At 51.3% G+C, this 21328-nt stretch overlaps 2 protein-coding genes and 1 pseudogene across 8 annotated transcripts; 1 reads left to right on the top strand and 2 right to left on the bottom strand.

Moving 5' to 3' along the window:
* Window positions 1-432: 432 nt before the first annotated feature.
* Window positions 433-3441, top strand: Tmem125 (transmembrane protein 125). 3 transcript variants are annotated; one of them, XM_075946031.1, is made up of 4 exons: window positions 433-560; window positions 1022-1156; window positions 1735-1867; window positions 2096-3441. In XM_075946031.1, exon 4 carries the CDS (start codon window positions 2235-2237, stop codon window positions 2883-2885), a length of 651 nt encoding a protein of 216 aa, XP_075802146.1. In that variant the 5' UTR covers window positions 433-560; window positions 1022-1156; window positions 1735-1867; window positions 2096-2234; the 3' UTR covers window positions 2886-3441. The 3 variants fall into 3 exon arrangements, with proteins under 3 accessions (XP_075802146.1, XP_075802147.1, XP_075802148.1); XM_075946032.1 differs by lacking the exons at window positions 433-560; window positions 1022-1156 and adding an exon at window positions 1235-1335; XM_075946033.1 differs by lacking the exons at window positions 433-560; window positions 1022-1156; window positions 1735-1867 and adding an exon at window positions 1240-1335.
* A 10297-nt stretch (window positions 3442-13738) lies between these two features.
* Window positions 13739-14275, bottom strand: LOC142833311 (calcium load-activated calcium channel-like; annotated as a pseudogene).
* A 1336-nt stretch (window positions 14276-15611) lies between these two features.
* On the bottom strand, window positions 15612-19031 carry C13H1orf210 (chromosome 13 C1orf210 homolog). Of its 5 annotated transcripts, XM_075945208.1 has the most exons (5): window positions 18728-18750; window positions 18037-18201; window positions 17228-17369; window positions 16665-16780; window positions 15612-16559 (listed from the first exon to the last, which is right to left on the bottom strand). In XM_075945208.1, the coding sequence occupies exons 4-5, from the start codon at window positions 16699-16701 to the stop codon at window positions 16237-16239; spliced, it is 360 nt and encodes a 119-aa protein (XP_075801323.1). In that variant the 5' UTR covers window positions 16702-16780; window positions 17228-17369; window positions 18037-18201; window positions 18728-18750; the 3' UTR covers window positions 15612-16236. The 5 variants fall into 5 exon arrangements, with proteins under 5 accessions (XP_075801323.1, XP_075801322.1, XP_075801324.1 ...); XM_075945207.1 differs by lacking the exon at window positions 18037-18201 and having other exon boundaries at window positions 18728-19031; XM_075945209.1 differs by lacking the exons at window positions 18037-18201; window positions 18728-18750 and adding an exon at window positions 18821-19031.
* Window positions 19032-21328: the final 2297 nt, after the last annotated feature.

Genomic DNA, 21328 nt, shown 5'->3' with positions numbered 1-21328 from the left:
AAGTCAAAAGTGCGGCTGAGGGTACAGTTGGGATTTAGAACTAAAAGGTCCACAGTCAGCTAGACTAACGGGCTGGAGCTGAGGTTTCAATCCAGGTGTGGGGCTTCCCGCTGGCTATTCTCCTGCCTCGGCCTTTCAGAGCACAAAGTTTACAGGCCTGGAAAGTAAACGTTCAGGCTCGGCGGTAGGTATTCAGGGAGGAGCTAAAGGTAAGGTGCGGTTGGATTTGGGGGAAGAGCGTTGGGGCTCACACCGGGGCAGAGGGACAGCATTCTTTCCTTCTGCTGACCGAGTACCTATATATTTGCCTTCCAGACTGAACAGCAGCAGACTGAAGCCCCTCCCTTCCCAGGAATGTCTCAGCCCCACAGAAGACGCAGGGCCACGTCAGCCAATTGGCTCTGGCCCTGCCCTGGAAACAGCACCTGTTAATCCCCTCTCCTTCCAGCTCACCTGGATGCAGGTTAGGCAGGTGAAGCGTCTCCCCGGAAACGGAGCTAGAGCGCCCCACCTGCTGGGTCCTGCCTGCTTAAATCGGATCCGGCGCAGCCAGGCTTCTCGTGAGTGCCCGACACCTCCCCACCCGCCCCGCCCCCACCTTTTCCACTGGTTCCACTACTGGGAACCTCCACCCACCTTGGGGTCGTTCCCCAGTAGGCCTGTGCCAGCACCTTCAGACCAGCAAGTCACGTGCTGGGGAAATGCTGGGACAGACTCCGCCCGTCGCCCCTCCCCCACCTCCCGTGGGGGCGTGACATCTACCACGCCCACTTTGCGTGCTGGGCAGCCTCTGCGGAGGACAGAGGGTTGATAGAAGACAGCTCGGTTTCTGTGGAGTAAAAACCCGTTCTCGGCTGTGTGAGACATGTGGTCTCCAGGACCGAGGCCCTCTGATTCACCCTTAGTCTCTGTTACTCAGAAAGTATGTTTTGAGCAACTTTGCCCCAATGGGAAGTCTGAAAGGACGGTGTCAGATGACTCCTTCCCCCTCAGAATAAATTCCTCTGTCCTCACTTTTCAGATAAGGACTCTAAGACGGTGAACTGTCCCAGGCAAGCCCCTCCAGGACTCGGCAGCTGGCACCTACAGGATCTGTCTCTCCTGCCGCAGGAAGCTGGACTCCTGGCCGGCAGTGCTAGCTTTATTTTTACCTGGTGTGAGTCATGCTGTCTATCCTCTAGGGAACAGGTTAAATGAGTAACACTGTTAAGTCCCTCCCCACATTCCCACGGTAGGAAGGACTAGGCTGAGGTTCAAATCCAGAGCCCTCCTTTGCTGCCTTAGAGAACACATGGAGGGGGTACAGCTGGGGATGGACCAGACCGGAGGAATCAGGTCAGTGGGGGAGGGGGGCAACTGTGGATGGGACTGGTGGAGATATGTTTAGAGGCAATCCGTAGCCCCTGGGGGCATGGATTGGCAACAGCAGAGAGAGATGAGGAGCCTTGGTGTAAGCTGAGAGGTGGTAGTGTCGTCTTGAAGCAACACAGGAGGAACAGGTTAGGGTAAGCTGAGGAACTCGGGTTGGGCCCTGTTGCATCAGAGATGACTTTGGCCCAGCAGGAAGATCAGCACTAGAAAGAGAGATTTGGAGCCTGCATCTTTTATTGCCAGACCAGGATGGGATGGGATGCTAACCCACAGAGAAGGAAGGAGAGAAAGGTCGGGGTCAGCCTGCTGGTTCGAGAAGGGTTAAGTCACCAGCCTCCCCTCCCCATGACTCCTCCCATCCAGGACCCAGCAGTGACAGCTGAGGCCATGTGAGTCTGATCCTGAATGAGGCTTTATCTCTGACTGTTCGTCCCATCATCCACTGTGGCACCAGCTCCTTCCGACAGCCTAGATGGAGACAGCCAGAGCTGGAGAGGTCAGAGGCTGGGCAAGGGAGTCCTTGAAGGGGAGGGGGAGCTCTGTGATGGAGTAAACTCTGCTGGGATCTGGGGAGGTGCTTTCCCAAGGTGCAATGCTGGAGCTGCAGCTTTCCAGAGCAGGTCCTGTGGACCCTGGGAAGATTCTCGGGACTCTTCCCTAAGATACCCAGGTGAGACCGGGAGGGCCAGACGGGTGGGAAATGACATGTGGTCTTATCCTGCAGGTGACGGTACCTATAGCCTGGACTGAGAGGAAGAGACTGGGCCTCTAGCTGCCAACCAGGTGATGGAGATACCAGGCCATGATAAACACCGTCTGAGCTCTGACATTGATCTTCTCACCTGACCCTGCCTGACCAAGCCATGTCCCAACAAGCCTCAGTGGCCAGGGGGCTGCCCCCAGATGTGCTGGCAGAGCAGGTGGAGCTGTGGTGGTCCCAGCAGCCCCGGCGCTCCTTGCTCTGTTTCTCCGTGGCCGTGGGCCTTGTGGCTGGCTGTGGGGCGGGCGGCGTGGCCCTGCTGTCCTCCACCAGCAGCCGCTCTGGTGAGTGGCGATTAGCCGTGGGCACCGTGCTCTGCCTGCTGGCCCTGATGGTTCTGGTGAAGCAGCTGATGAGCTCCGCAGTGCAGGATATGAACTGCATCCGCCAGGCCCAGCACGTGGCCTTGCTGCGCAGCGGTGGAGGGGCTGATGCTGTGGTAGTGCTGCTCAGTGGTTTTGTGCTGCTGGTCACTGGCCTGACCCTGGCTGGGCTGGCTGCTGCCCCGGCCCCAGCTCGGCCACTGGCTGCCATGCTGTCTGTGGGCATTACCCTGGCTTCCTTGGGCTCAGTCTTGCTGCTGGGTTTGCTGCTGTATCAGGTGGGTGTGAGTGGACACTGCCCCTTGATCTGTACAGCTGCACCCTCCACCCAAAATGGCCACGGTGGTAACAGCAGCATCTTTAGCATCTCGGGACAGTTGTCTTCTGGCCAGCGTCATGAGACCACCTCCAGCATTGCCAGCCTCATCTGACAGACCTGACTTCTTCCCATGCCCTGACTCAGTGTCCCCAGAGCATTGGCAGAACACGTACAGGAGCATGCATATATGTCTCCCCCCACCCCGCTGCCACAGGATTGCACAGGACGTGACTAGGAGCTCACGTGTACCCGACACATCCACACCGTGAGAGGGTGCATGACGGATGCCTCCTTGGGGCTGAATGCTTGTGTCCGTGGACTGTCATGCTCTCTGCCTGGCTCTGGAGTCTCTAGGCACATCTGGAATCCCTGAAGGCTTGGCCTGTATCTCCAAGACCCTACAACTCCGGCCTTGTTCTACGGCATGAATACACCAGCCATTGTTCTTCAGAGAGAGGCTCTTGGCAAAGCAGAGGGAAGTGGGGTGAGAGGGACCTGGACCGGAAACGCCTTTGAGTTTGTAACCTAGCAGCCGGGGCCTGGGCAAGGTGACTGTTAGCCTCTCTTGCCTCAGTTCTTTGAACAGTGTTGCCATCGATTGTTAGGATTAAATCAGTGAGATGAGATGACTGGACTCCTGGCAGATGTGCAATAAAAGGGTGACCACAGTTGCCGCTGCCTTCACCTCACCTTCTCAGAGAGCCTCCTTCCCCAACCCCACAGAACACTCATTTCAGGCTATGGGGCCAGGATATTGTCTTTAGCCAGACCTGGGGTTTCTTTTCTCATGAGAGAAGGGGGAAGGGTTTCTGGACCTAGAGAGACTGGGGGAACCCAGTCCCTCACATTTGTTCACTTGCTAATTCAAAGGGAGATTTAGCCACAGGTATTGGTGACTTTCTCTAGAAATGCGCCCTCTTCCCTATATAGTCTGCCTTCTGTGGATTCCCTGAGGGATAGCTTGGAGGATATGTCTCCCTCCCCTACCTGTGAAAAAGTAACAGCCCGCAATCCATGTGGTCACTGTACCAGTTGGCCCGCTTCTGGGTTCCAGACGCAGGAGAGGTATTCAAGCCCTTCTGAGGCCCTCAAGTCACTTCCTGCTTGGAATCACTGTGGAAGGGGTCGCTCTTTCTGTGGTATGTGTTTCCAGGTAACAGGAATGTAGGTTCCTGCTTTTGCCACTTCCTGCTACACAAGGTGCAGATTATGTGACGACCCCGGAGACCTGTCTCCTAAAAGATGCTGATGCAGGAGAAACTTAAAGTAGTAAAATTGATGCTGTAAAGCAGTATTTCCTAGCCTGCGGGTTGCGATCCACTTGGGTTGAGTGAACTTTTCACAGGGGTCACATATCAGATATCCTGCATGTCAGATATTTTACCTTATGATTTATAACAGCAGCAACATTACAGTTAGGAAGTAGCAAAGAAATAAGTTTATGATGGAGAGGGTCACCACAACATGAGGAACTGTATTAAAGGGTCACAGCATTAGGAAGGTTGAGAACCACCGGTATAAAGGATTTACTAAAAGAAATCTTGCTTGGGAAATACTAAATTACACAAGTAGAATTCAGCTAAGGGAGCACTGCCTCCAACATGAAGATAAGTCGTACTCTAACCAGCCTTGCTAGGAACTGCGAGGAAGAAAACCTGCACCATGACTGAAGCTGGACTTTGCTGAGAAAGTTTCTGCTGTTTATTCACCAAGATTGCCCTCCAATTAGGCTCCACTCCCTGATTTACAACTAGCCATTAGACCCATCCCCCTGTCAAAGAATGTGCCTTCTAGGGGCAGCTAAGTGGACAGGGCAGGGCACAATCTCCATTAAGTGCTGGTCTGCCACTGAGCCCCCTCCTCACTGCCCCCCACCCCCACCCCGTGCTCTATCAGGGAGGCATAGTTCCGCCAGGTGGACAAGATGGACCTCATAATGACTATGATCCACGGAGCTGCAGGCTTTGATGAAGACAAGTCGCTTTCAGCAGACAGGGCAAACATCTCCTGGAGGGATGCAGGGCTAGTAAACAAGGGGAAGGGGACTGCAAACTGAGAAGGGGAAGGTGGGCAGAGCCAGGGGAGGAGGAGCAGCACATGTCCCAGAATGCCCAGAACAACCCAGAATGTCCCATGGGGCTTCATCCCTCTGCACATTCAACATGGGATCACTGCTCTCTATCTTAAGAGCTCCCGCATCTGCTCCGAAGGTGCCACTAGTCATCGTCGGTCCCCCCACCCCCACCCCCTCTCCACCCCACCTCCTACCCCTGCATCCAAGTCAGAGACGGCAGACACTGGAGGACATTCACTGTCTCCTCTCCCGAGACCAACAACAATACATCTCCTCTGATCCCCTCATAGACATTTGCCTGACACCACACACCTCTACACTCTTCAGAAGGGACCCCCTTTGTGTGATCATCATAGAACTAAAATGAAATGAAAATCTACCTTAAAATGATTCCTAATGCCATGCGGTCTTGTTCTCTCTGCCTCGTGGACCAGCCACACCAAACTATTTCCGTATGTGTTTAACGTTCTCCCACTCGTCCTGGCCTTTGTCCTGTTCTCCATCCTCTAAGACCCCGCCCACATTCTCTTGGGAGTCCTCCCTGACCCTCTCCCTTAAATTAATGACTTGGTTTTTTTTTTTTTTTTTTTGGTGCCCACAGCACCATCAGCTGCAGGTGCTAACCCACAGCTCGTGATTCGCCTAAAGAGGCTCAGTTAGGTACAAGCTCCTCCCTGCAGAATGGGTTTTGGTTTTGGTTGTCTATGGCTCCCTCGTTCCCAACCTGGACCTGACATTGAGATCGAAGTGCTGCAGCGTGGGCAGATGGCAATGTATGCACAAGGGACAGTGAGACCCATCGTTAGCCAGGAAGGGAAGTCAGGCCAGTGTACATCTGGCTCCAAGTCCTTCCCCCCTGAGGACCTCAACTCTCTCCCTGAGTTCCCAAGAGATGCAATCCCAGACCGACTCCTGGGGAGGCAAGGGACCACATGACATCCTTCCACCTGGAATAAGCAAGGGGTCCCTTTTCCTTCCGGCTGAGACAGGCCTTGTCTCTTTTTAATATCTCTTTTAAGAAACTGAAGTAATTCAGAAATGCAGAGGCTTGGAAAACAGGAAGGTGGCACAGAGCTTAGGCATCTCCCTGAGGACATGGCAATGGTGCCAGGCTCCCAGGGAAGGCTGTGAGGGAGAAGTCCCCCCTTCCCATGGCCTGCTCCGTAAGGCTACAGAAGTCGGCCATCGACCCACCCGACCATAACGGGAGGCAGGTAGTGGAGCCAACAGTCCAACTCCGTCTCTAGAACAGACCCGCAGCCCATTCTTGCCATTCACTGCCTTGTTCCAAACAAGTCCCTCAGCCTCTGTTTAGTTCACATCACCGTGATAGCCCCCTGGCCTCTCTGCTCTCTCCAAAGCTCCCTCTTCTTGAAGACACTTCTCCACCCTGTCTCCACCTCCCTTGTTCTTTGGTTAAGAGAACCCTTTGTCAGGTTCCTCTACCCGTGAGCCCCACTTTTGCTCTCAGCAAAACCTCCTCCACAGATGAACCCACCCTTTGCCTTGCTACCCTTACCCACTGCCCCACCCAGCACCCTGCAGAGATACACCTGTCTGCACTAGATACACCTCCCACCCCAGTCTCCACAGCTGGCTCAGCCCCCTGCCACTACACAAACACACCGCATTGAAAGCCCAGGGAGGAATTTAGACTTTGTCCTCAAGACCCTGAAAAACATGAAAAGGTTTTAATCCAGGGAGGACCGTGGTTAAAGTTAGTTGGACAGCTTGGCTCCTCTGTGGAGGTAGAGATTAGAAAAGAAGACATGGTTAAACAACCCAGAAATGCTGAGCTGAGGTCTCAGCTGACCCTGAGGGAGGAGAAGTTGGGAAGAGGAGCTCGGGTAGAGGAAAGCAATGGGCTTTAGCAATTTAGAGGCAGCAGAGAGGGCGTATGAGGCTAAAGAAAGGGGAGAACAAAAAGCTAGAAAGGTGCACCAGGTGAGGACTTCAGGGGTCTCTTAACAGGTGGGTCCCTTTCTTATGGCCAAGGGGAAGCTGAGGAAGGTCGTTTCAAGTTTGATAGCAGGCACATATGTGTGCTTTGCATTCATGTATGAGTGGACGCATGTGTACACATGTACCCATGAATGGGGAGCTATTAGGTTGACATGGGGTGCCTTCCCCCATCTCTCTCCACCTTATAAATTGAGGACGGCTCTACCCCTGAGCCTGGAGCTTGCTGTTTTGGCTAGTCTGGCTGGCAGTTTGACTAGGAAACTCCCGGCCTCCACTGAGCTCCAAGGAACCAAACTCTAGTACTGAGTCTTGTGTGGCAAACACTTCACGCTAAAGCCATCTCCCAGGCTGTAGTGAGGATTTTAAATGGGAACATGGCCTGGTCACAACTGTGTGTTCAGGTGAACATTTGTGTACAGGTAGTGGATTGCAAGGGGTAAAAGTGGAGCTAGGGAACTGGCTGAAAAATCTATGCACAGTCCGGATGTAAGGTACCAAGACTTAGGTTAGGGGCTGCTGGGATAAAGCTCCAGGATGCAAGACATGCTGGGAAAATAGGACCCACAGAGGAGCCCCTATGGGAGAGATGTGGTTGATTAGGCAATGATCGCTGGAAGATGCAAACTAGAAGTCAGTCTTGGAGCAGGAAAGGCAGGCAGCTGCAGGGGGTAAGGTGGGCGGACCTGACTGGCTACTCCTTCCCATAAAGATAAGGAAGACTGTGATGAAGGTGTGTTTGTGGGTTTGAAGCAGGAAACTGTGGGAGTTCCTGACCAATGGCTATTCTCCCTGCAAGGTGGAGGCAGTTTTAAAGGGCTACAATGGAGGAGGGGAGGAGACTGTGACTGTTAGGCAGAAGGGTAGCTCTAGGAGGGACTGATCATTGGTCCAAAATAGGACATAAAGAACAATAAGCCCTCTTGCTGGGCCAGCTCAGAGACCCTGAAGCAGGATGTAAAGACTGCTTGGTATTGGTCTCTCCAGCCTGAGGGACTTCCTTTCCAACAGAGCATGCCCAGAATGCTATTACCTTTTCACCTAGTAAACCTTTCTGTAGGAGGAGTTTTCTTGTCCCGACTGCCTGCTCCAAAATAATCACTCGGAGGCTTAATATCAATTCGAAATGCTCAGCCGATAGCTCAGGCTTATGTCTAACTAGCTCTTTCTTTAAAAAAATAGAATAGTTTTTTATTTTTTTTAAAAAAGAGAACAAACTATTTTTTCCATTTGATATACCAATCCCAGTTCCCACTCCCTCCCCTTCTCCCATTCACTCCATTTTCCTCCCCACCCCATCCCCCCATCCACTCCTCTGAGAGGATAAGGCACATTGCTTTGAGGAAGGACCAAGGCTCTCCTTACTATATCTAGGCTGAGCAAGGTATCCATCTAAAGAGAATGGGTTCCAAAAAGCCAGTACAAGCAGTAGGGATAAATCCTGGTGCTATACTTCCTCTGCAATGTTGAAAGCCCACCCAAGGCATCATCAGGCATGGCTGGAGGCCAGGCTGCAGACATGAGGAGAGGGTGGCTGGGGGTTGAATTTCACTGGGACATTTGAGGGTGAGATGATGGGGAAGGGAAAATGAAGTACCGGGGAGATGGGGAGAGGCTGACATGGTGGACCACAAAGTCCAAACTTGGAGACAAAGAGGATCAACGGGAGTTGTAGGGGAAGGCAGAGGCAGGCAGATCTCTGTAAGTTCAAGACCCACTTGATCTACATAGCAAGTTCTCTACCAGTCAAGGCTACATAGTAAGATCCTGTCTCTAAATAAATAAATAAATACCCAAACTGGCATTGAGCAAAACACCAGCAGCGGGTGAGATAGAGGGGAAAACGTGATGCTCTCCCTTCTGAGACCACGGTCAAGCTTTACATACTCACACATGTTCCTAGACATCTGGAGACTACGAGAATGTTCTCTTGAAACTGCCCCTTCTGGTCTAGTCACATCCTACACAAGACCCCAGACTTGCCTGGTCTCCCTAAAGGAATCTCCTTTAGGTACCAGACAATCTCAGGCTCAGTGCCCTGGATGCAATCCTGGAAGTCAGCCCCGATGAGTCATGCCAGTTCTCCCATACCGGCCTGCTCTCACGACCTGGGGTTTATACCCTGAATCTCCTGGGCCTTCATGCTTTGGCCAAGGGCAGAAGGCAGTTAGCCCAGGCCAGGTAGGGATGACTCCCACTCCTGCCCCTCCCCTTGGAGTGTTCTTCTCTGAGTCTATGTGACTCCTGCTTCCATGTGAGACTATGGATTATGGTGTCGATTGCTGAATGCAGCCAGGAAGTAGCAGCTGAGATGTTGGAGCCTTAGCCTGTCGGGCTGTGCAGCAGCGTTGTCAGGAAGAGTACGGTGCTGATGCTGCTCCTGCTGTTCACCTTACTGTTTTTACAGCGTCCACTGTTTTCATTCAAATCCTTTGCTATCCTCGCTGAAGCTTCTGAGTCCTGGAGAGCAGCCTTTCAAACCTCCATCAAGAAGTGAATGGCAAGAGAGGAGTCTTAGCAAGCTCCTCCCCCAGCGTGAATGCTGGCTACCTCTTGCAGGGAACTATTGTGGAGTACCAATCCTTAGCGATCTAGTTCACTTACTCTCTATGTATGGAACTCAGTCTCGCCAGCAACAATATGAAGAGAATACCATTACAATATCTATTTTACTGATAAATTGGAACAGAGAGGTTCAATAACTTGTCTAAGTTCACACAGCACGCCAGCATCAGAGCTGGGACTTGAATTAACCTGTACTCTCAAGTCATTGTTAGAATGCTGTTAAGAGGTGTGTGTATGTGTGTGTGTGTGTGTGTGTGTGTGTGTGTGTGTTCATGCATGCATAGGTGCACAGCTGTGCTCCTTTGTGCAGGAGCCAGAGGTCAATCTCAAATGTCCTCAAGAGCCATCACCATGAGTTTTGGGACAGTGTCTCTATTGGCCTGATGTTTGCCAAGTAGGATATGTTGGTTGGATAGCGATTCCATGGGTCTGCCTGTCTCCGCCTCTCCCGTACTGGGATTTATAAGCATGTGCCACCATACCCGGCTTTTTATGTTTTCTGAGATCCTCGTGTTTGTGCAGCAAGCTCTACTGAATGAGCTCTCTGCAGCCAGGAGTTTCTTAAACTTCGTACCTGTAGCTTTCCGGACTCCTCCCCCCCCCCAAGTCTGCTCTTTGCACAGCGTAAGAAACATGGCTGTGCCTTTGAAGGTAGCTAAGACACTAGGTTCTCCTCCAAACTCAGGTCTGACTAGGAGGCTCTGGGGCACAGCGAGTAGTAACCACTGGTGAGGAGTGAGCAGTGGCGAGCTGGGGGCAGGACCTGAGGCCGGAAGATGCCAGGTGAGAGAAGGCTGGGTTAATGGCATTATTCTCTTCCTCCATGGTTCGGCACCTTTGTCCCTCGAAGCCTATGACCCAGGTCAAGTTTCCTCCCTGAGCCTGGAACCAAGCATGTGGAACATGGGAACAGACTGCCCCAAAGAATCAAATGAGGCTCTAGGACAGGGTCCAAGGTTCTGCAACTTCAGGCTCTTGCTCAGCCAGGCCTGGCATCCAACAGCAGGTTCTGAGAGGAAGCCACGCTTGTGGAACTTGATTGCTGCGGGCAGGAAAACAGCTGCTAATTTTGAATCAGCACTTACCATCTCCTGGGTCCTCAGAGACTCCAGCCGGGGCCTGAAGCCTATGTAAAAATGGCAGCCGTTGTCCCACACTCAGGTCCAGAGCTACACGGGTCAGCTTCTCCTCGGTGGAGGCTGAGGGCAGGGAGCAGATCAAACCATGTTTGCGGCAGCTCCTCCCTTAGTGGCCAGGATGTGCCCATCCCTTAGGCCCACTCTTCACAGGAGCCCTCCTTCAGGGTCTCAGGATGTTCTTCCTAAGTTTTCAAGAGTCAAACCATCTCTGAACTCAGGAACAACTGGTAACTCAGACCCTATGAGCCAGACTTCTCCCCTCTAGCTCCTCCTCCCATCTCCAGGCCCTGCCCTTCTTTTCAGACAACCCCTACCACGTACCCGCCAGACACTCCTCCCTTGGCATCTCCTCTCAGTTGCCCTCCCTGGCAGTTTCATACATTGGTAGTCTCTAGGACCACACTGCTGACACCTCCAAACCCAAGTCCCCAGGCTGGACAGTTCCCAGATAAACCCTGTCCTGGGTATTCGCCCTGGAAATCCTTCCTCTGACCTACAATGGCCATTCCCCAACCTGCTTTCCTGTTACTGTGCCCAGATGTCAAGCCAGAAACCAGGGCAGCTCCCCAGATTCAGAGTCGGTGACATCCGTCACCTCTGCTCCTTCTGTGACCGGAGTCTGTGCCATGCCTTAGGTCTTATCACCCATTTGTCTCTTATTCCGCTCCCTCTCCGTCTGCAACCACAATGGCTTAATTAACTGATTAGTTATTACTTTGTCCATGTATGTGCCTGTACACAGCACACGTGTAGAGGTCAGAGGACAATTTTGTGGAGTTGATTCTCTCCTTCCACCTTTACTTGGGTTCCAGGGATGGAACTCTGGCCATCATCGGGTTTGCACCCTGCTTGCGTGAGCCAAGTCTTTACTAGTTATACCATCTCACTAGGCTTGCAAGGGCTTTTCTCTCTTAATTCTATCATTTTGAAGAAGGGAAAGAAGATAGAGATGAGCCTCAGTCGTTCTCAGCTGGAGTGTGATATTCTCTCTCTCTCTCTCTCTCTCTCTCTCTCTCTCTCTCTCTCTCTCTCTCTCTCTCTGGCTCTAACCAGTACTGACACTACAGTTTCACAACTGATAAGGACCCTCAGACACAGCTCACTGTTAGCTATCTGAAATCCTTGCTTTTCACAAGCCCCTCCCTTCATCAGCCACTTCCTTCTCCCACCTCCATTTCCATCTCTGAAGACTTCTCCCTATGACACTGGGCAGAAACAAGCAGGGTGGCTACCTGGCTTGTGAGGATGGCTCCTTGTGTGGGAATGATTTCGAACAGACAACACCTCCCCACCCCCGATCTCCTGTATGCTACCGGACTCCAGGCTCTTGCATCCCCCAGGTCTTTGCTGATTAGATCAGGGGTCTTGAACCAAGCTGGACCCGTGTCTTGCCTGATTGCTTGGAATTTAGACTCCTCGAGGTTTTGGAAGTTCTAGGAGAGTCACTCAATGTCACGCTCATGACAGAGCATTACAGGAACAGCCACCACCCACAAGGCTAGGACAACCTGCTTCCTGCCTCCTAAATTAGCTGTCCCTTTGCTTCTATGCAAGGCCAGGATCCTTCCCCTAGCCTCTTTTTACTCTTTATAATGGAAGAAGCTTAATTCAAGCTCCTCCCATCTCAAGCTCCGCCCATCTCAAGGCGGCCTATAGGAGCCATCCTCCCAATTACCGTTTATTTATTTATTTATTTTTGGTTACAGATGTGCCGCCGCGTGTGTACACAGATCAGAGGGCAGCCCTTTGGAGCCAGGCTTTCCCTTGGACAATGGTTCTCAACCTGTGGGTCGCCATCCCTTGGAGTCACTTATCAAGCATTACAGTATGATTATTCATAAGTAGCAAAATTACAATTATGAGGTAGCAACAAAATAATTTTATGGCTAGGTCACCACAACATGAAGAACTGTATTAAAGGGCTGCAGCATCAGGAAGGTTGAGAACCACTGTGTCAGACCTTTACAGGATTCAAACTCAATCTCAGGTTGTCAGGCTAACACAGCAAGTGCTCTCCCTTCTGGGCCATCTTGTTGGCCTCACAGCTATTTTTTTTTCTTTTCTTTCTCTCTCTCTCTCTCTTTCTCTCTCTCTCTCTCTCTCTCTCATCTCTCTCTTTCTCTTCTTTCTTTCTTTCTTTTTTTTTTTTTTTTGAAGACAGGGTCTTTCTACACAGCCCTGGCTGTCCTGGAACTCCTTGTGTAGACCAAGCTGGCCTCAAAGTCAGAGATCCACCTTCTTCTGCCTCCCAAATTCTCGGATTAAAGGTGTGCACCACACCTGCCCTTCCCATCGCTCAGATTCTTGATGATTTCCTCCACCTTTGCCTGCACTTCCTCACCTTCCCACATTCACTCCGTGGTCATTCAACAAAGGCCACTGTCCCCTGGAGCCCTGTACCACAAAACCCCTTGCAGAAACCAAAATCCATATGCATCTTATAAAAAAGATACAATATTTGTATGTACCCTATGCATATTCTCCTGTGTTCTTTAAATCATCTCTGAAATATTTCTAATTCCTTTTTTTTCGCTGTAGCTTTTGGTTCCTGTCCTGGAACTAGCTCTTCTAGACCAGGCTGGCCTCGAACTCATAGAGATCCGCCTGCCTCTGCCTCCCGAGTGCTGGGATTAAAGGTGTGCGCAACCACCGCCCAGCTTGATTCTTTTTTTTTTTTTTAAGGAACACATGACAAAATTTTATTTTAGCTCTTCTGGGCCAATGCTTACCCTTATGTTCAGATTACAGAAAATATTTTATTTAAATATGAAAAAATCAAATATCTCTCTAAGTGAAACAGCTAAAGATTTGGCTTGTTATCAAACATAAGTGACATACTTGGCTTTTTAAAAAACATCAGAGACATCCTATTAAGTTGTTACACAAACTGCTTTGTTCTCCTAGCTGTCTAATGTTCATGGGCAGTCTGCTTCTATGGTGCATGGCACATACACAGGCTTGATCACTAGTCCCATAGAAATACTTAAGTGAAAGAAGAAAGATGATCTTTGCGATTACATAAGAATCCCCCAAATTTGACTAGTGTGTCCACTTACTAAAGAAGCCACCCATGACCCAAAGCACCTTCCCACTAGTTAACTGCCATTCTCATTCCGATCATATCCAAACAGCTGAGAAATAACTCAGAGCTAGAATGTGGCCAGGTGCCTTGGCAGTCTGATGTGAATGTCTAGAAAGTGGACAGGAAATAAAGAATTCTGCTTTCCTTCAAAGAAACTTTCCAGAAGGAGGTGGGTGGCCAAGGAATCCACTGGCCTGCTTGGTGGCTGCTCGAGATGGGGCAAGGCCAAGCATCTTCTGAATGTTTTGTCGAGCTGACATAGAACAGAGAGTGTACAGGAAGATGAAGAACAGTCTGTGGTGTTGTTGCCCAGCAGGTTGCCATGAGACACCCTTGGATGTGAGGAAGAGGGGTGAAGGGGAGCTTTGCCACCGCTCCACCATCAAACGTGAAATTAAACATTCCCATTAAGGCAGCGAAACAAAAGCCAGCTGCAAACATGGATTTCGTTCGTAACGTTGACAGATCTCGATGGTTCTTTAGTTTCTCTTCTTGTCTATCTTTCTTTTTATGATTCTGTTATAGTTTCCTTCTTCTTTTCTAATTTTTTTACTTTGTTTTTCCACTTCTGCCTTCAATCTCTTGTACTCGTCTGTCCTGTAAACCAGGAACCACGCTACGCCCTCGGCGCTACGCCCTCGGCAAGCAGCGCGGTGCACATGGAGATTAAAAACCATGAGCATTGCGTCTGCAAATGTGGTGCTCACCTCACGTCCCTGCCAGTGCCCCCACCTTTCACACGGTATGGGGGAAGTGCTCAAATGCCAGCCAGAGACCTGGGGGACCAAGGAACACTACCTCTGATTCTTTTAATTTTCGTTTTTGAGACAGGATTTCTCTGTGTAGCCCTGGCTGTCCTAGAACTCACTGTGTAGACCAGGCTGGCCCCAAACTCAGAGATTCATCTGCCTCTGCCTTCCAAATGCTGGGATTAAAGGCAGATGCTACCACTACTGGCCTTAATTTTAATTTTGTATGTGTGGGTGTTTTGCGTGCCCGAGTCTGTGCACCGTGTGTGCCTTCAGTTCTAGAAGATCCCAGGAGCGGGTGTTGGATCCCCTGGAATTGGAGTTACACATGGTTGTGAGCTGCCATGTGGGTTCTGGGAACTAAACCTGGATCCTCTGTAAGGGCAGTAAGCAGTCTTGACCACTGAGCCGTCTCTTCAGCCCCACATCGGTTCGTGACAAATGTCCTCGCGTCATTCCATCTTTGTGGACTCAGCACAGAAGAGCGGCACATGACAAACTCAAAGCTTCACTATCTGGATCTCTCTGGACATCCTCACCGAATGTTTTCCTCCAGCGTTGGCCGAGTCTGAAGGGCCGAGTGTATTTAAACTGAGATTACAGACTAAGACACGACCTGGCCTCAGGCTCACAGGCTGCTCTCACTGTGTAGGGATGAAAATACTGCTGGCCGGGAGAGCAGCTAGGAGCCATTTTTCTGCAGGGGTGTAGTTACTATGAGGACACCCATGATCTGGGTAACAATCCTACATGTATACACATACAAACAGCCCTAGTTAAAGCCATTGGATTATTTTTTTTAAGATGAAAGTAGGAAGGTGATGTAATAGGAGGGAATGTGTCAGAAAGAGTAGAAGGGGATGAGAGAGGGAAGTCGGGTGATTATGACCAAAATGCATGACGTGTGTGTATGAAACTGTCAATTAATTATTTTTATGTTTTTTTATATTTCTTTAGTGCCTAGGCACAAGTGAGCCACCACACCTGTGTGAAAGTCAGAAGACAGCATTCGGGAGTCAGTTCTGTCCCTACCACTTTGTGGATCCCGGGGATCAAACTCAGCCTTGGCAGCAACTCCCTTTATCTTCTGAGCCATTTCACTGGCCCAGTAAAAATTATTTTAAACCGGGTGGCAGTGGTGGTGCACACCTTTAATCCCAGCACTAGAGAAGCAGAGACAAATGGATCTCTGTGAGTTTGAGGCCAGCCAGGTCTACAGATGGACCATGACAGCCGGCACGGCAAAGAGAAACCCTGTCTTGGAACGGGGGATTACTTTAATAAAATAAACTGTGACCAGAGAGATATTCATGGGAGGTACCCTGGAGGAGAGGGGATCTGGGCAGCATCTTCCAGCAACGCATTTAGGACCAGAGAAAATATAAAAGGTACGACTTCTTCTGTTAATCCAAAATGAAAATAGATTTATTAATTCCTGTGAAAAACATATTATAACCAAATCACATACTTTATTTTGATAAGAAAAAAAATTTTCAGTAAGAAATTTGGCACGGTCTTCTCCTGCCGGGGCATGTGTGAAATCCTGGACTTTTTAGATCAGGGCTGCCATCATGATGACGAACAAAGCCACGCAAGTAGCGGGCCGCTGTGGTAAAAACTCAGTAAGGCAGGGAGGAGGGAGGTGAGGAAAGGGAACCAAGAGGTCTGCACACGGGGGCCTTCCCTACAGTCGTGCCCTGCCAGGGTTTATCCTGGGACAGTAGGAAGCCACGGGGAGTTACTGAAAAGCAGAATTGTCACTTTGACGCCGGTGTCAGAAAACAGCCCCCTGGGCAAGCTTTAAGTTCTAGCCACTTCTGACCCTGAGGTTTGAGGCATCGCTGTCTCTAAAGTGCCAGGCATGGAAGGAAGTGGGAAGTGTCCAAAGATGGGGCTCAGAGAGAAAAGTGGTCCCGACTCCCTGCAGTCTCCATCTCGCCAGCCCCAGGCTGAATGTAATTGTCCTCGATGAAGCCATCATCATCTTCATCTTCACCCACCTGTGGGCGGTTCCCACCCTCTGGTCTGGACAGTGGGCGATGCCGGTAGCTGGCCCGGTACTGGCGGCAGAGGTGGCACTTGGCAGCAAGGGCAATGAGTAGGGAGAGGACCACCGCCCCCAGCAAAACCCCTACCAGCACAGGCCATGCCCGGCCTCCGGTGCCTGGTCCAGAGGCCGTCGTTGACGACGTGGTGGTGTTGTACACTGAGAATTCGGCTGCATGGAAAGAGACAGGGTTACAAGAGGTCCCCAGATGTGGCTCTCAGGGGACACTGAGGGGACCCAGTCCCTCCCTGACCATTCTCTCTCTCTACCACTCACTTTGGTTTGCTTCAGTCATGGAGAGGCCTGATGACATCGGTGAGCCTTGGCCTCTTTCAGAAAAAGCTCTGGCTCCAGGGACACCCCAGGCTCCAGGCAGCCCTGGGGTACAAGTCCTGAAAAGCACAGAGGTGTGGGGGTCAGAGTTAGATAGCGGGTGCTACGGACAGGACCACTGCCCACATCACTGGTCCATGGAAGAGAAGCTAAGCTGCCATGAATGGAATTCAGCTCTGGAAGGGGCTGACCAGGAAGTTCTAATGCCTTTAGTAAGAACACTTAGGTCTAGGCACTAGCACTGTGCTCACAGAATCTCACTACATAAGTACAAACACTACCCTGCCTTACTGACGAGAGCACAGAGGCCCCCAAATGGAAAATGATCCAACAGAGGCCCCAGAATTTGAACTCAGATCTCTGACATCAGAGCATAGTCTGGCCCGCTCCTCGGCAAGCTGATGGAAACAGGACAGAAGCAGTCTGGGAGCAATTGTGGGGCACTGTCCAGCTCTGTAGCAGACCCCAGGAACAGAGGGTTGTCCTCAGACAGCCAGGGCACCCACCTTTCCGCTCCTGTGTCGGGAGCCTCCCCTACAGTACATCCCAGTCCTTCCGGCGGGCATCTGTCTACTCACCTCTACACAAGGGGCCCACACTGTGCCACCGCAGTGAGGCTTATACTAGGGAACTATTGGAGACGACCACCTGAGTAGGAAAAGATCACAGTGAGGGTCGTGGCACTCAGGGCTGGGGAACCCTGGGGGAGGAGCATCTGAGCCAAGGGAGTAGCTGGAGAAGGTCACATGCATAGGACTAGGCTTGGACACCTCTGGAGGAGGTCAACAACGTGTAGGGAGACACACGTGACCCTGAGGCATGGCCAGGGAAGGAAGAGCAAGACAGCTGAGGCTGGGCAGCATCTGCATGCGGGCGGCGGGAATCAGAGGTGTCCCTAGGCAGAGTGGCCAAGCAAGGGACTAAAGCACCCAGCTTAGGGGTGTATTCAGCCACAGTCCTGTGTGATACCCAGAGGATGCCCTCATTCACGATGTGCCGCTTCCCCCTCCAGTAATTTAACCCTCTTCTTACCCTCTGACGGAGCCATGTCCAAGCGACCTACACTTTGTCCTTATAGCCACAGTCTCCAGCCAAGATCTCCTAGCTGGTGTCTAACCACCCCCAATCCACTTCCCAGAGCCAACTCTCTGAGTCTTAGGGAACTCTTTCCACTGCTCCCCATATGCCAAATATGTCCCGTTCTTGGCTGAGGAACTCAAAATCCAGCATGGGGGCCCTCAGGCCACACTCTCCTTCCTGGCAGAGCCCTACCCTACACACACACACATACACACACACATACACACACACCTACCTTATCCACCTCTCAGCTCTCTGAGTTTTCACCCCTCAGTGCCAAATCAGCCCTCTCTGCTGGAGAGGTTACTCCAGGGTCCACAGGTGACCTCTGCCTCATCAGCATCCAGTCAGAACTGGCCACCACCAGCCACACACTTCCCTGAGGCAGAGGCCTGTGTGCCTGGTTGGGGGCAGGGAGAAGCTGGCTTCAGCACACAACTTGTAAAGTGAAGGAAGGCGGTGGGGAGAGAGTGATGGGGTGGAGGGAGGCAAGCCTCAGCAAGGAGACCTACCCAGTTCATTCATTCATTCGCAAGCAATCTCTGGTGGCCTTCTGTGGACTTCTCGCTAGGCACTCAGTACTCAAACAAGAATTTGTTACGCCTGGCAGTGAGTTCAATTGGGCTTTTCAACACTTGTCCCCTTCCTCCCCTGCCTTGCTCTGTAAATTGTTTCCAAAGATATACACAAAGTCCCTTTCCAAACGCCTCTGGACTCACAGCCTGTACTTGCCTGCCCATCCCCCTCCAACTGTCACTTCTCAATTCACAACACAATAATACACACCCCTCCGGATCTGCACAGACATACGTACACACCCGCAACTGGATCTAGTTTCTCTGCTGCACACAGGAGCCCTTGAGGATCAGAATAGACCAGAGTACCCGCTCTCACACCCCCACTGTCTTCCCCCTCTCCGCTCCCACCTTCAGACACTGTGCACAGTCCGTGGAGATGGCTTCCGGCTGGAACTGCTGAACCTGGACAGGTGGGCGGGCCAGAGCGGGAGCTTGACTCACCTGGAACCGCAGCGGGTGGGCGGGGCGGAAGTGCAGGTGGAGGGAAGGCGGGGCAGCAACCGGGATTTGCAGCGCCCTCAGCAGGGAGGACTCATCTTAACACTTCGCCAAGTATTGAGGGGAAGCAGATTTGCTCCCTCCCCAAATATTATGGATTAATGCAACTGGAATGCAGAAGGGGTCCAGGTTGTCCCTGAAGGGACAGACCTCAGCAGGCACTGCTACCAGCCCTGGTAAACAAATGGATTTCTAGTGCCGGTACAAAGTCCAAAGTTGAAGCTGGGAGTTTTACAGGCCTGCAAAGGCAGTGAGCCAGCTGGGACCATCAGGGGAGGGAGCAATGAGCAGTCTTCCCAGAGAGAGCCTGAGAGACCAGGCATGTTCCAAACTTCCCTGCAAAGTGTTTGTGTGTGTGTGTGTGTGTGTGTGTGTGTGTGTGTGTGTGTGTGTGTTGCAAAGGGGGTCCAAACCTTCATCTGGGGCTCGTGGTTCCTTTGACCCCAGCTGCCAGGCCCTTAGCTCTCCTCTTTGCTTTCCTTTGCCTTTCTCGTGAGGACTGGTTCCCCATTGTCCTTCAAGATACAGCTCAGGGGATCACCTCTACACTGGCCAGAACAGCCTAGGACAAGCTTGATGTCAGTGTTTGTCAGGATCATCTTGGGCTTACTCCTGCCTAGGCTGCCTCCTCTATCTACTTGGATGGTCTCCCAGGGTGGAAGACAACCTCTGGGGTTCTCTGGGCTTTCTGTAACCAGCGAAACACCCGAAGCTGGACAGGATCAACAGGTAACTCAGGGAGAAAGGATTGCCTATGTTATTGATACTGGGGAATGGGTGTGCCAGGATCCAGGACCAAGAGGGCACAACTGTAGAGAGGGCTGCCCAGAGGAGCTGCAAAGCAGATGATAAAAAGTTCAGTTAGATGGTGGTAGTGCACTCCTTTAATCCCAGCACTCTGGAGGCAGAGGCAGGTGGATCTCTGTGAGTTTGAGGCCAGCCTGGTCTACAAGAGCTTGCTCTAGGACAGGCTCCAAAGCTACAGAGAAACCCTGTCTCAATAAATAAATAAATGAAGGAAGGAAGGAAGGAAGGAAGGAAGGAAGGAAGGAAGGAAGGAAGGATCCGAGACGTCCTCAATTTCCTGACAAAGGAGGCTGGAAGGGAGGAGCGCAGGAGTGGGGAGGGTTAATAAGTTACAGGCTGCAGGCCTGCTTTACCTTCTCGAATATGAGATAAGACACGGAGTGGCAGGCATCCTGCTTGCAGCCCCGACTTATCCAGATGCGATGGTTCCTTCTCCATGCAGACAACCAAAGCCTTTCCCAATTGGGAGTAATGTCCCTCCCCTCTTGCCTACAGACAGTGTGGGTTCAAGGCCTTACATTAAAGACCTGCCTTAATTTTCATAAGAAGTACTATGGCTTTAGAGCTCACATAGGTTTTTCCTCTCTGCCCCCTCTGGCCCCTCGCAACCGCTACTTGGTGTCACTCTAGTAAGGGGGCGTGGCAACTTGTCTTAAGCCCTTTGGGGCTAGCATCTACAATGGGTCACTCCGCTGTTTCTTGGTCTCGTGAAGTTTTTGTTGTTGTTTTGTTGGGGGGAGGGTTGCATATCTAATTTTATTTTGAGACAGGAGCTCTCTAGTGACCCAGGCGGCCCTAGAACTCATTGTGAGTGGAGGCTGGCCTCGAACTCACAGAGACCCACCTGTTTCTGCTTCCTAAGTGTTGGAGTTAAAAGTATGCACCACCACGCTCAGCCTGTCTCGAGAATTTTTGTTTTGCTTTGCTTTGTTTTACCAGGAACATAGTGAAACTGTCTGCAGAGCAGAAGTCTGTATGCAGGGCCTGGAGTGTCTTGGGATGGAGTCCCAGAACGGCCCTTTGCCATGTTCTCTTCCTGTATCAGCCTGCCCCTTCCCTCTCTACACTGTGTACCAGCTGTGCTCACTTCCTTCCTATGCCCAGACCGTGCGGTGATCTCCTTTCCCCAGCTCTGCACACTGTGACCCCAGCTTCCCAACTGAAACTTTCAACTCCTGCCCCATATCTATCTCCAGCTTTTTCTAAGATAATTCTTCTTCCAAGGCTCCTCACTTCTAGGGTCCCAGCTTGGGAGCTCTTCAGATCAAACTTCCCTGCCACTCCCTAATCTGGGTGAGGCACCCTCCTCTCCTCTCTATTGTCAGGAAATGGGAGGAGGGGTCTGCCCCAGGCCCTACCCCAGGAAGTGCAGGACTGGATCTCTGTACTGCCCAGGCAGTATTGACCCCACAGATGGGTGTACAGATCTTGGGGACTGGAGTATATGGACCTATCCCAGAGAGGTCGATAGGAGTAGTCCTGGGAAAAAGTAGTTCAGCACTTAAAGGGATTAAAATTTTACCAAGAATTATAAACTATAATTATACTGGAGAAATTAAAATTATGATTGGAGCCAGGGTGGGAGTCCTTGTCATCCCTTAAGGAGTGAGAATAGCTCAACTTGTGCTTTTGCCCATGTTTTGC

The sequence above is a fragment of the Microtus pennsylvanicus genome, chromosome 13, assembly GCF_037038515.1.
Source record: "Microtus pennsylvanicus isolate mMicPen1 chromosome 13, mMicPen1.hap1, whole genome shotgun sequence".
NCBI classification, from domain to species: domain Eukaryota; kingdom Metazoa; phylum Chordata; class Mammalia; order Rodentia; family Cricetidae; genus Microtus; species Microtus pennsylvanicus.
Note: the sequence above shows the minus strand (reverse complement) of the source record. Positions and strands in the feature narration are given on the sequence as shown.

What these genes read in the sequence shown, in the direction of transcription:
- Tmem125 (XM_075946031.1), top strand. Translation starts at nt 2,235, where the DNA reads ATGTCCCAACAAGCCTCAGTGGCCAGGGGGCTGCCCCCAGATGTGCTG.
- C13H1orf210 (XM_075945207.1), bottom strand. Translation starts at nt 16,701, where the DNA reads ATGTCATCAGGCCTCTCCATGACTGAAGCAAACCAAA. An exon ending in CATGACTGAAGCAAACCAAA is followed by an intron (nt 16,560 to 16,664) that starts GTGAGTGGTAGA and finishes CTTTCCATGCAG; the next exon opens with CCGAATTCTCAGTGTACAAC.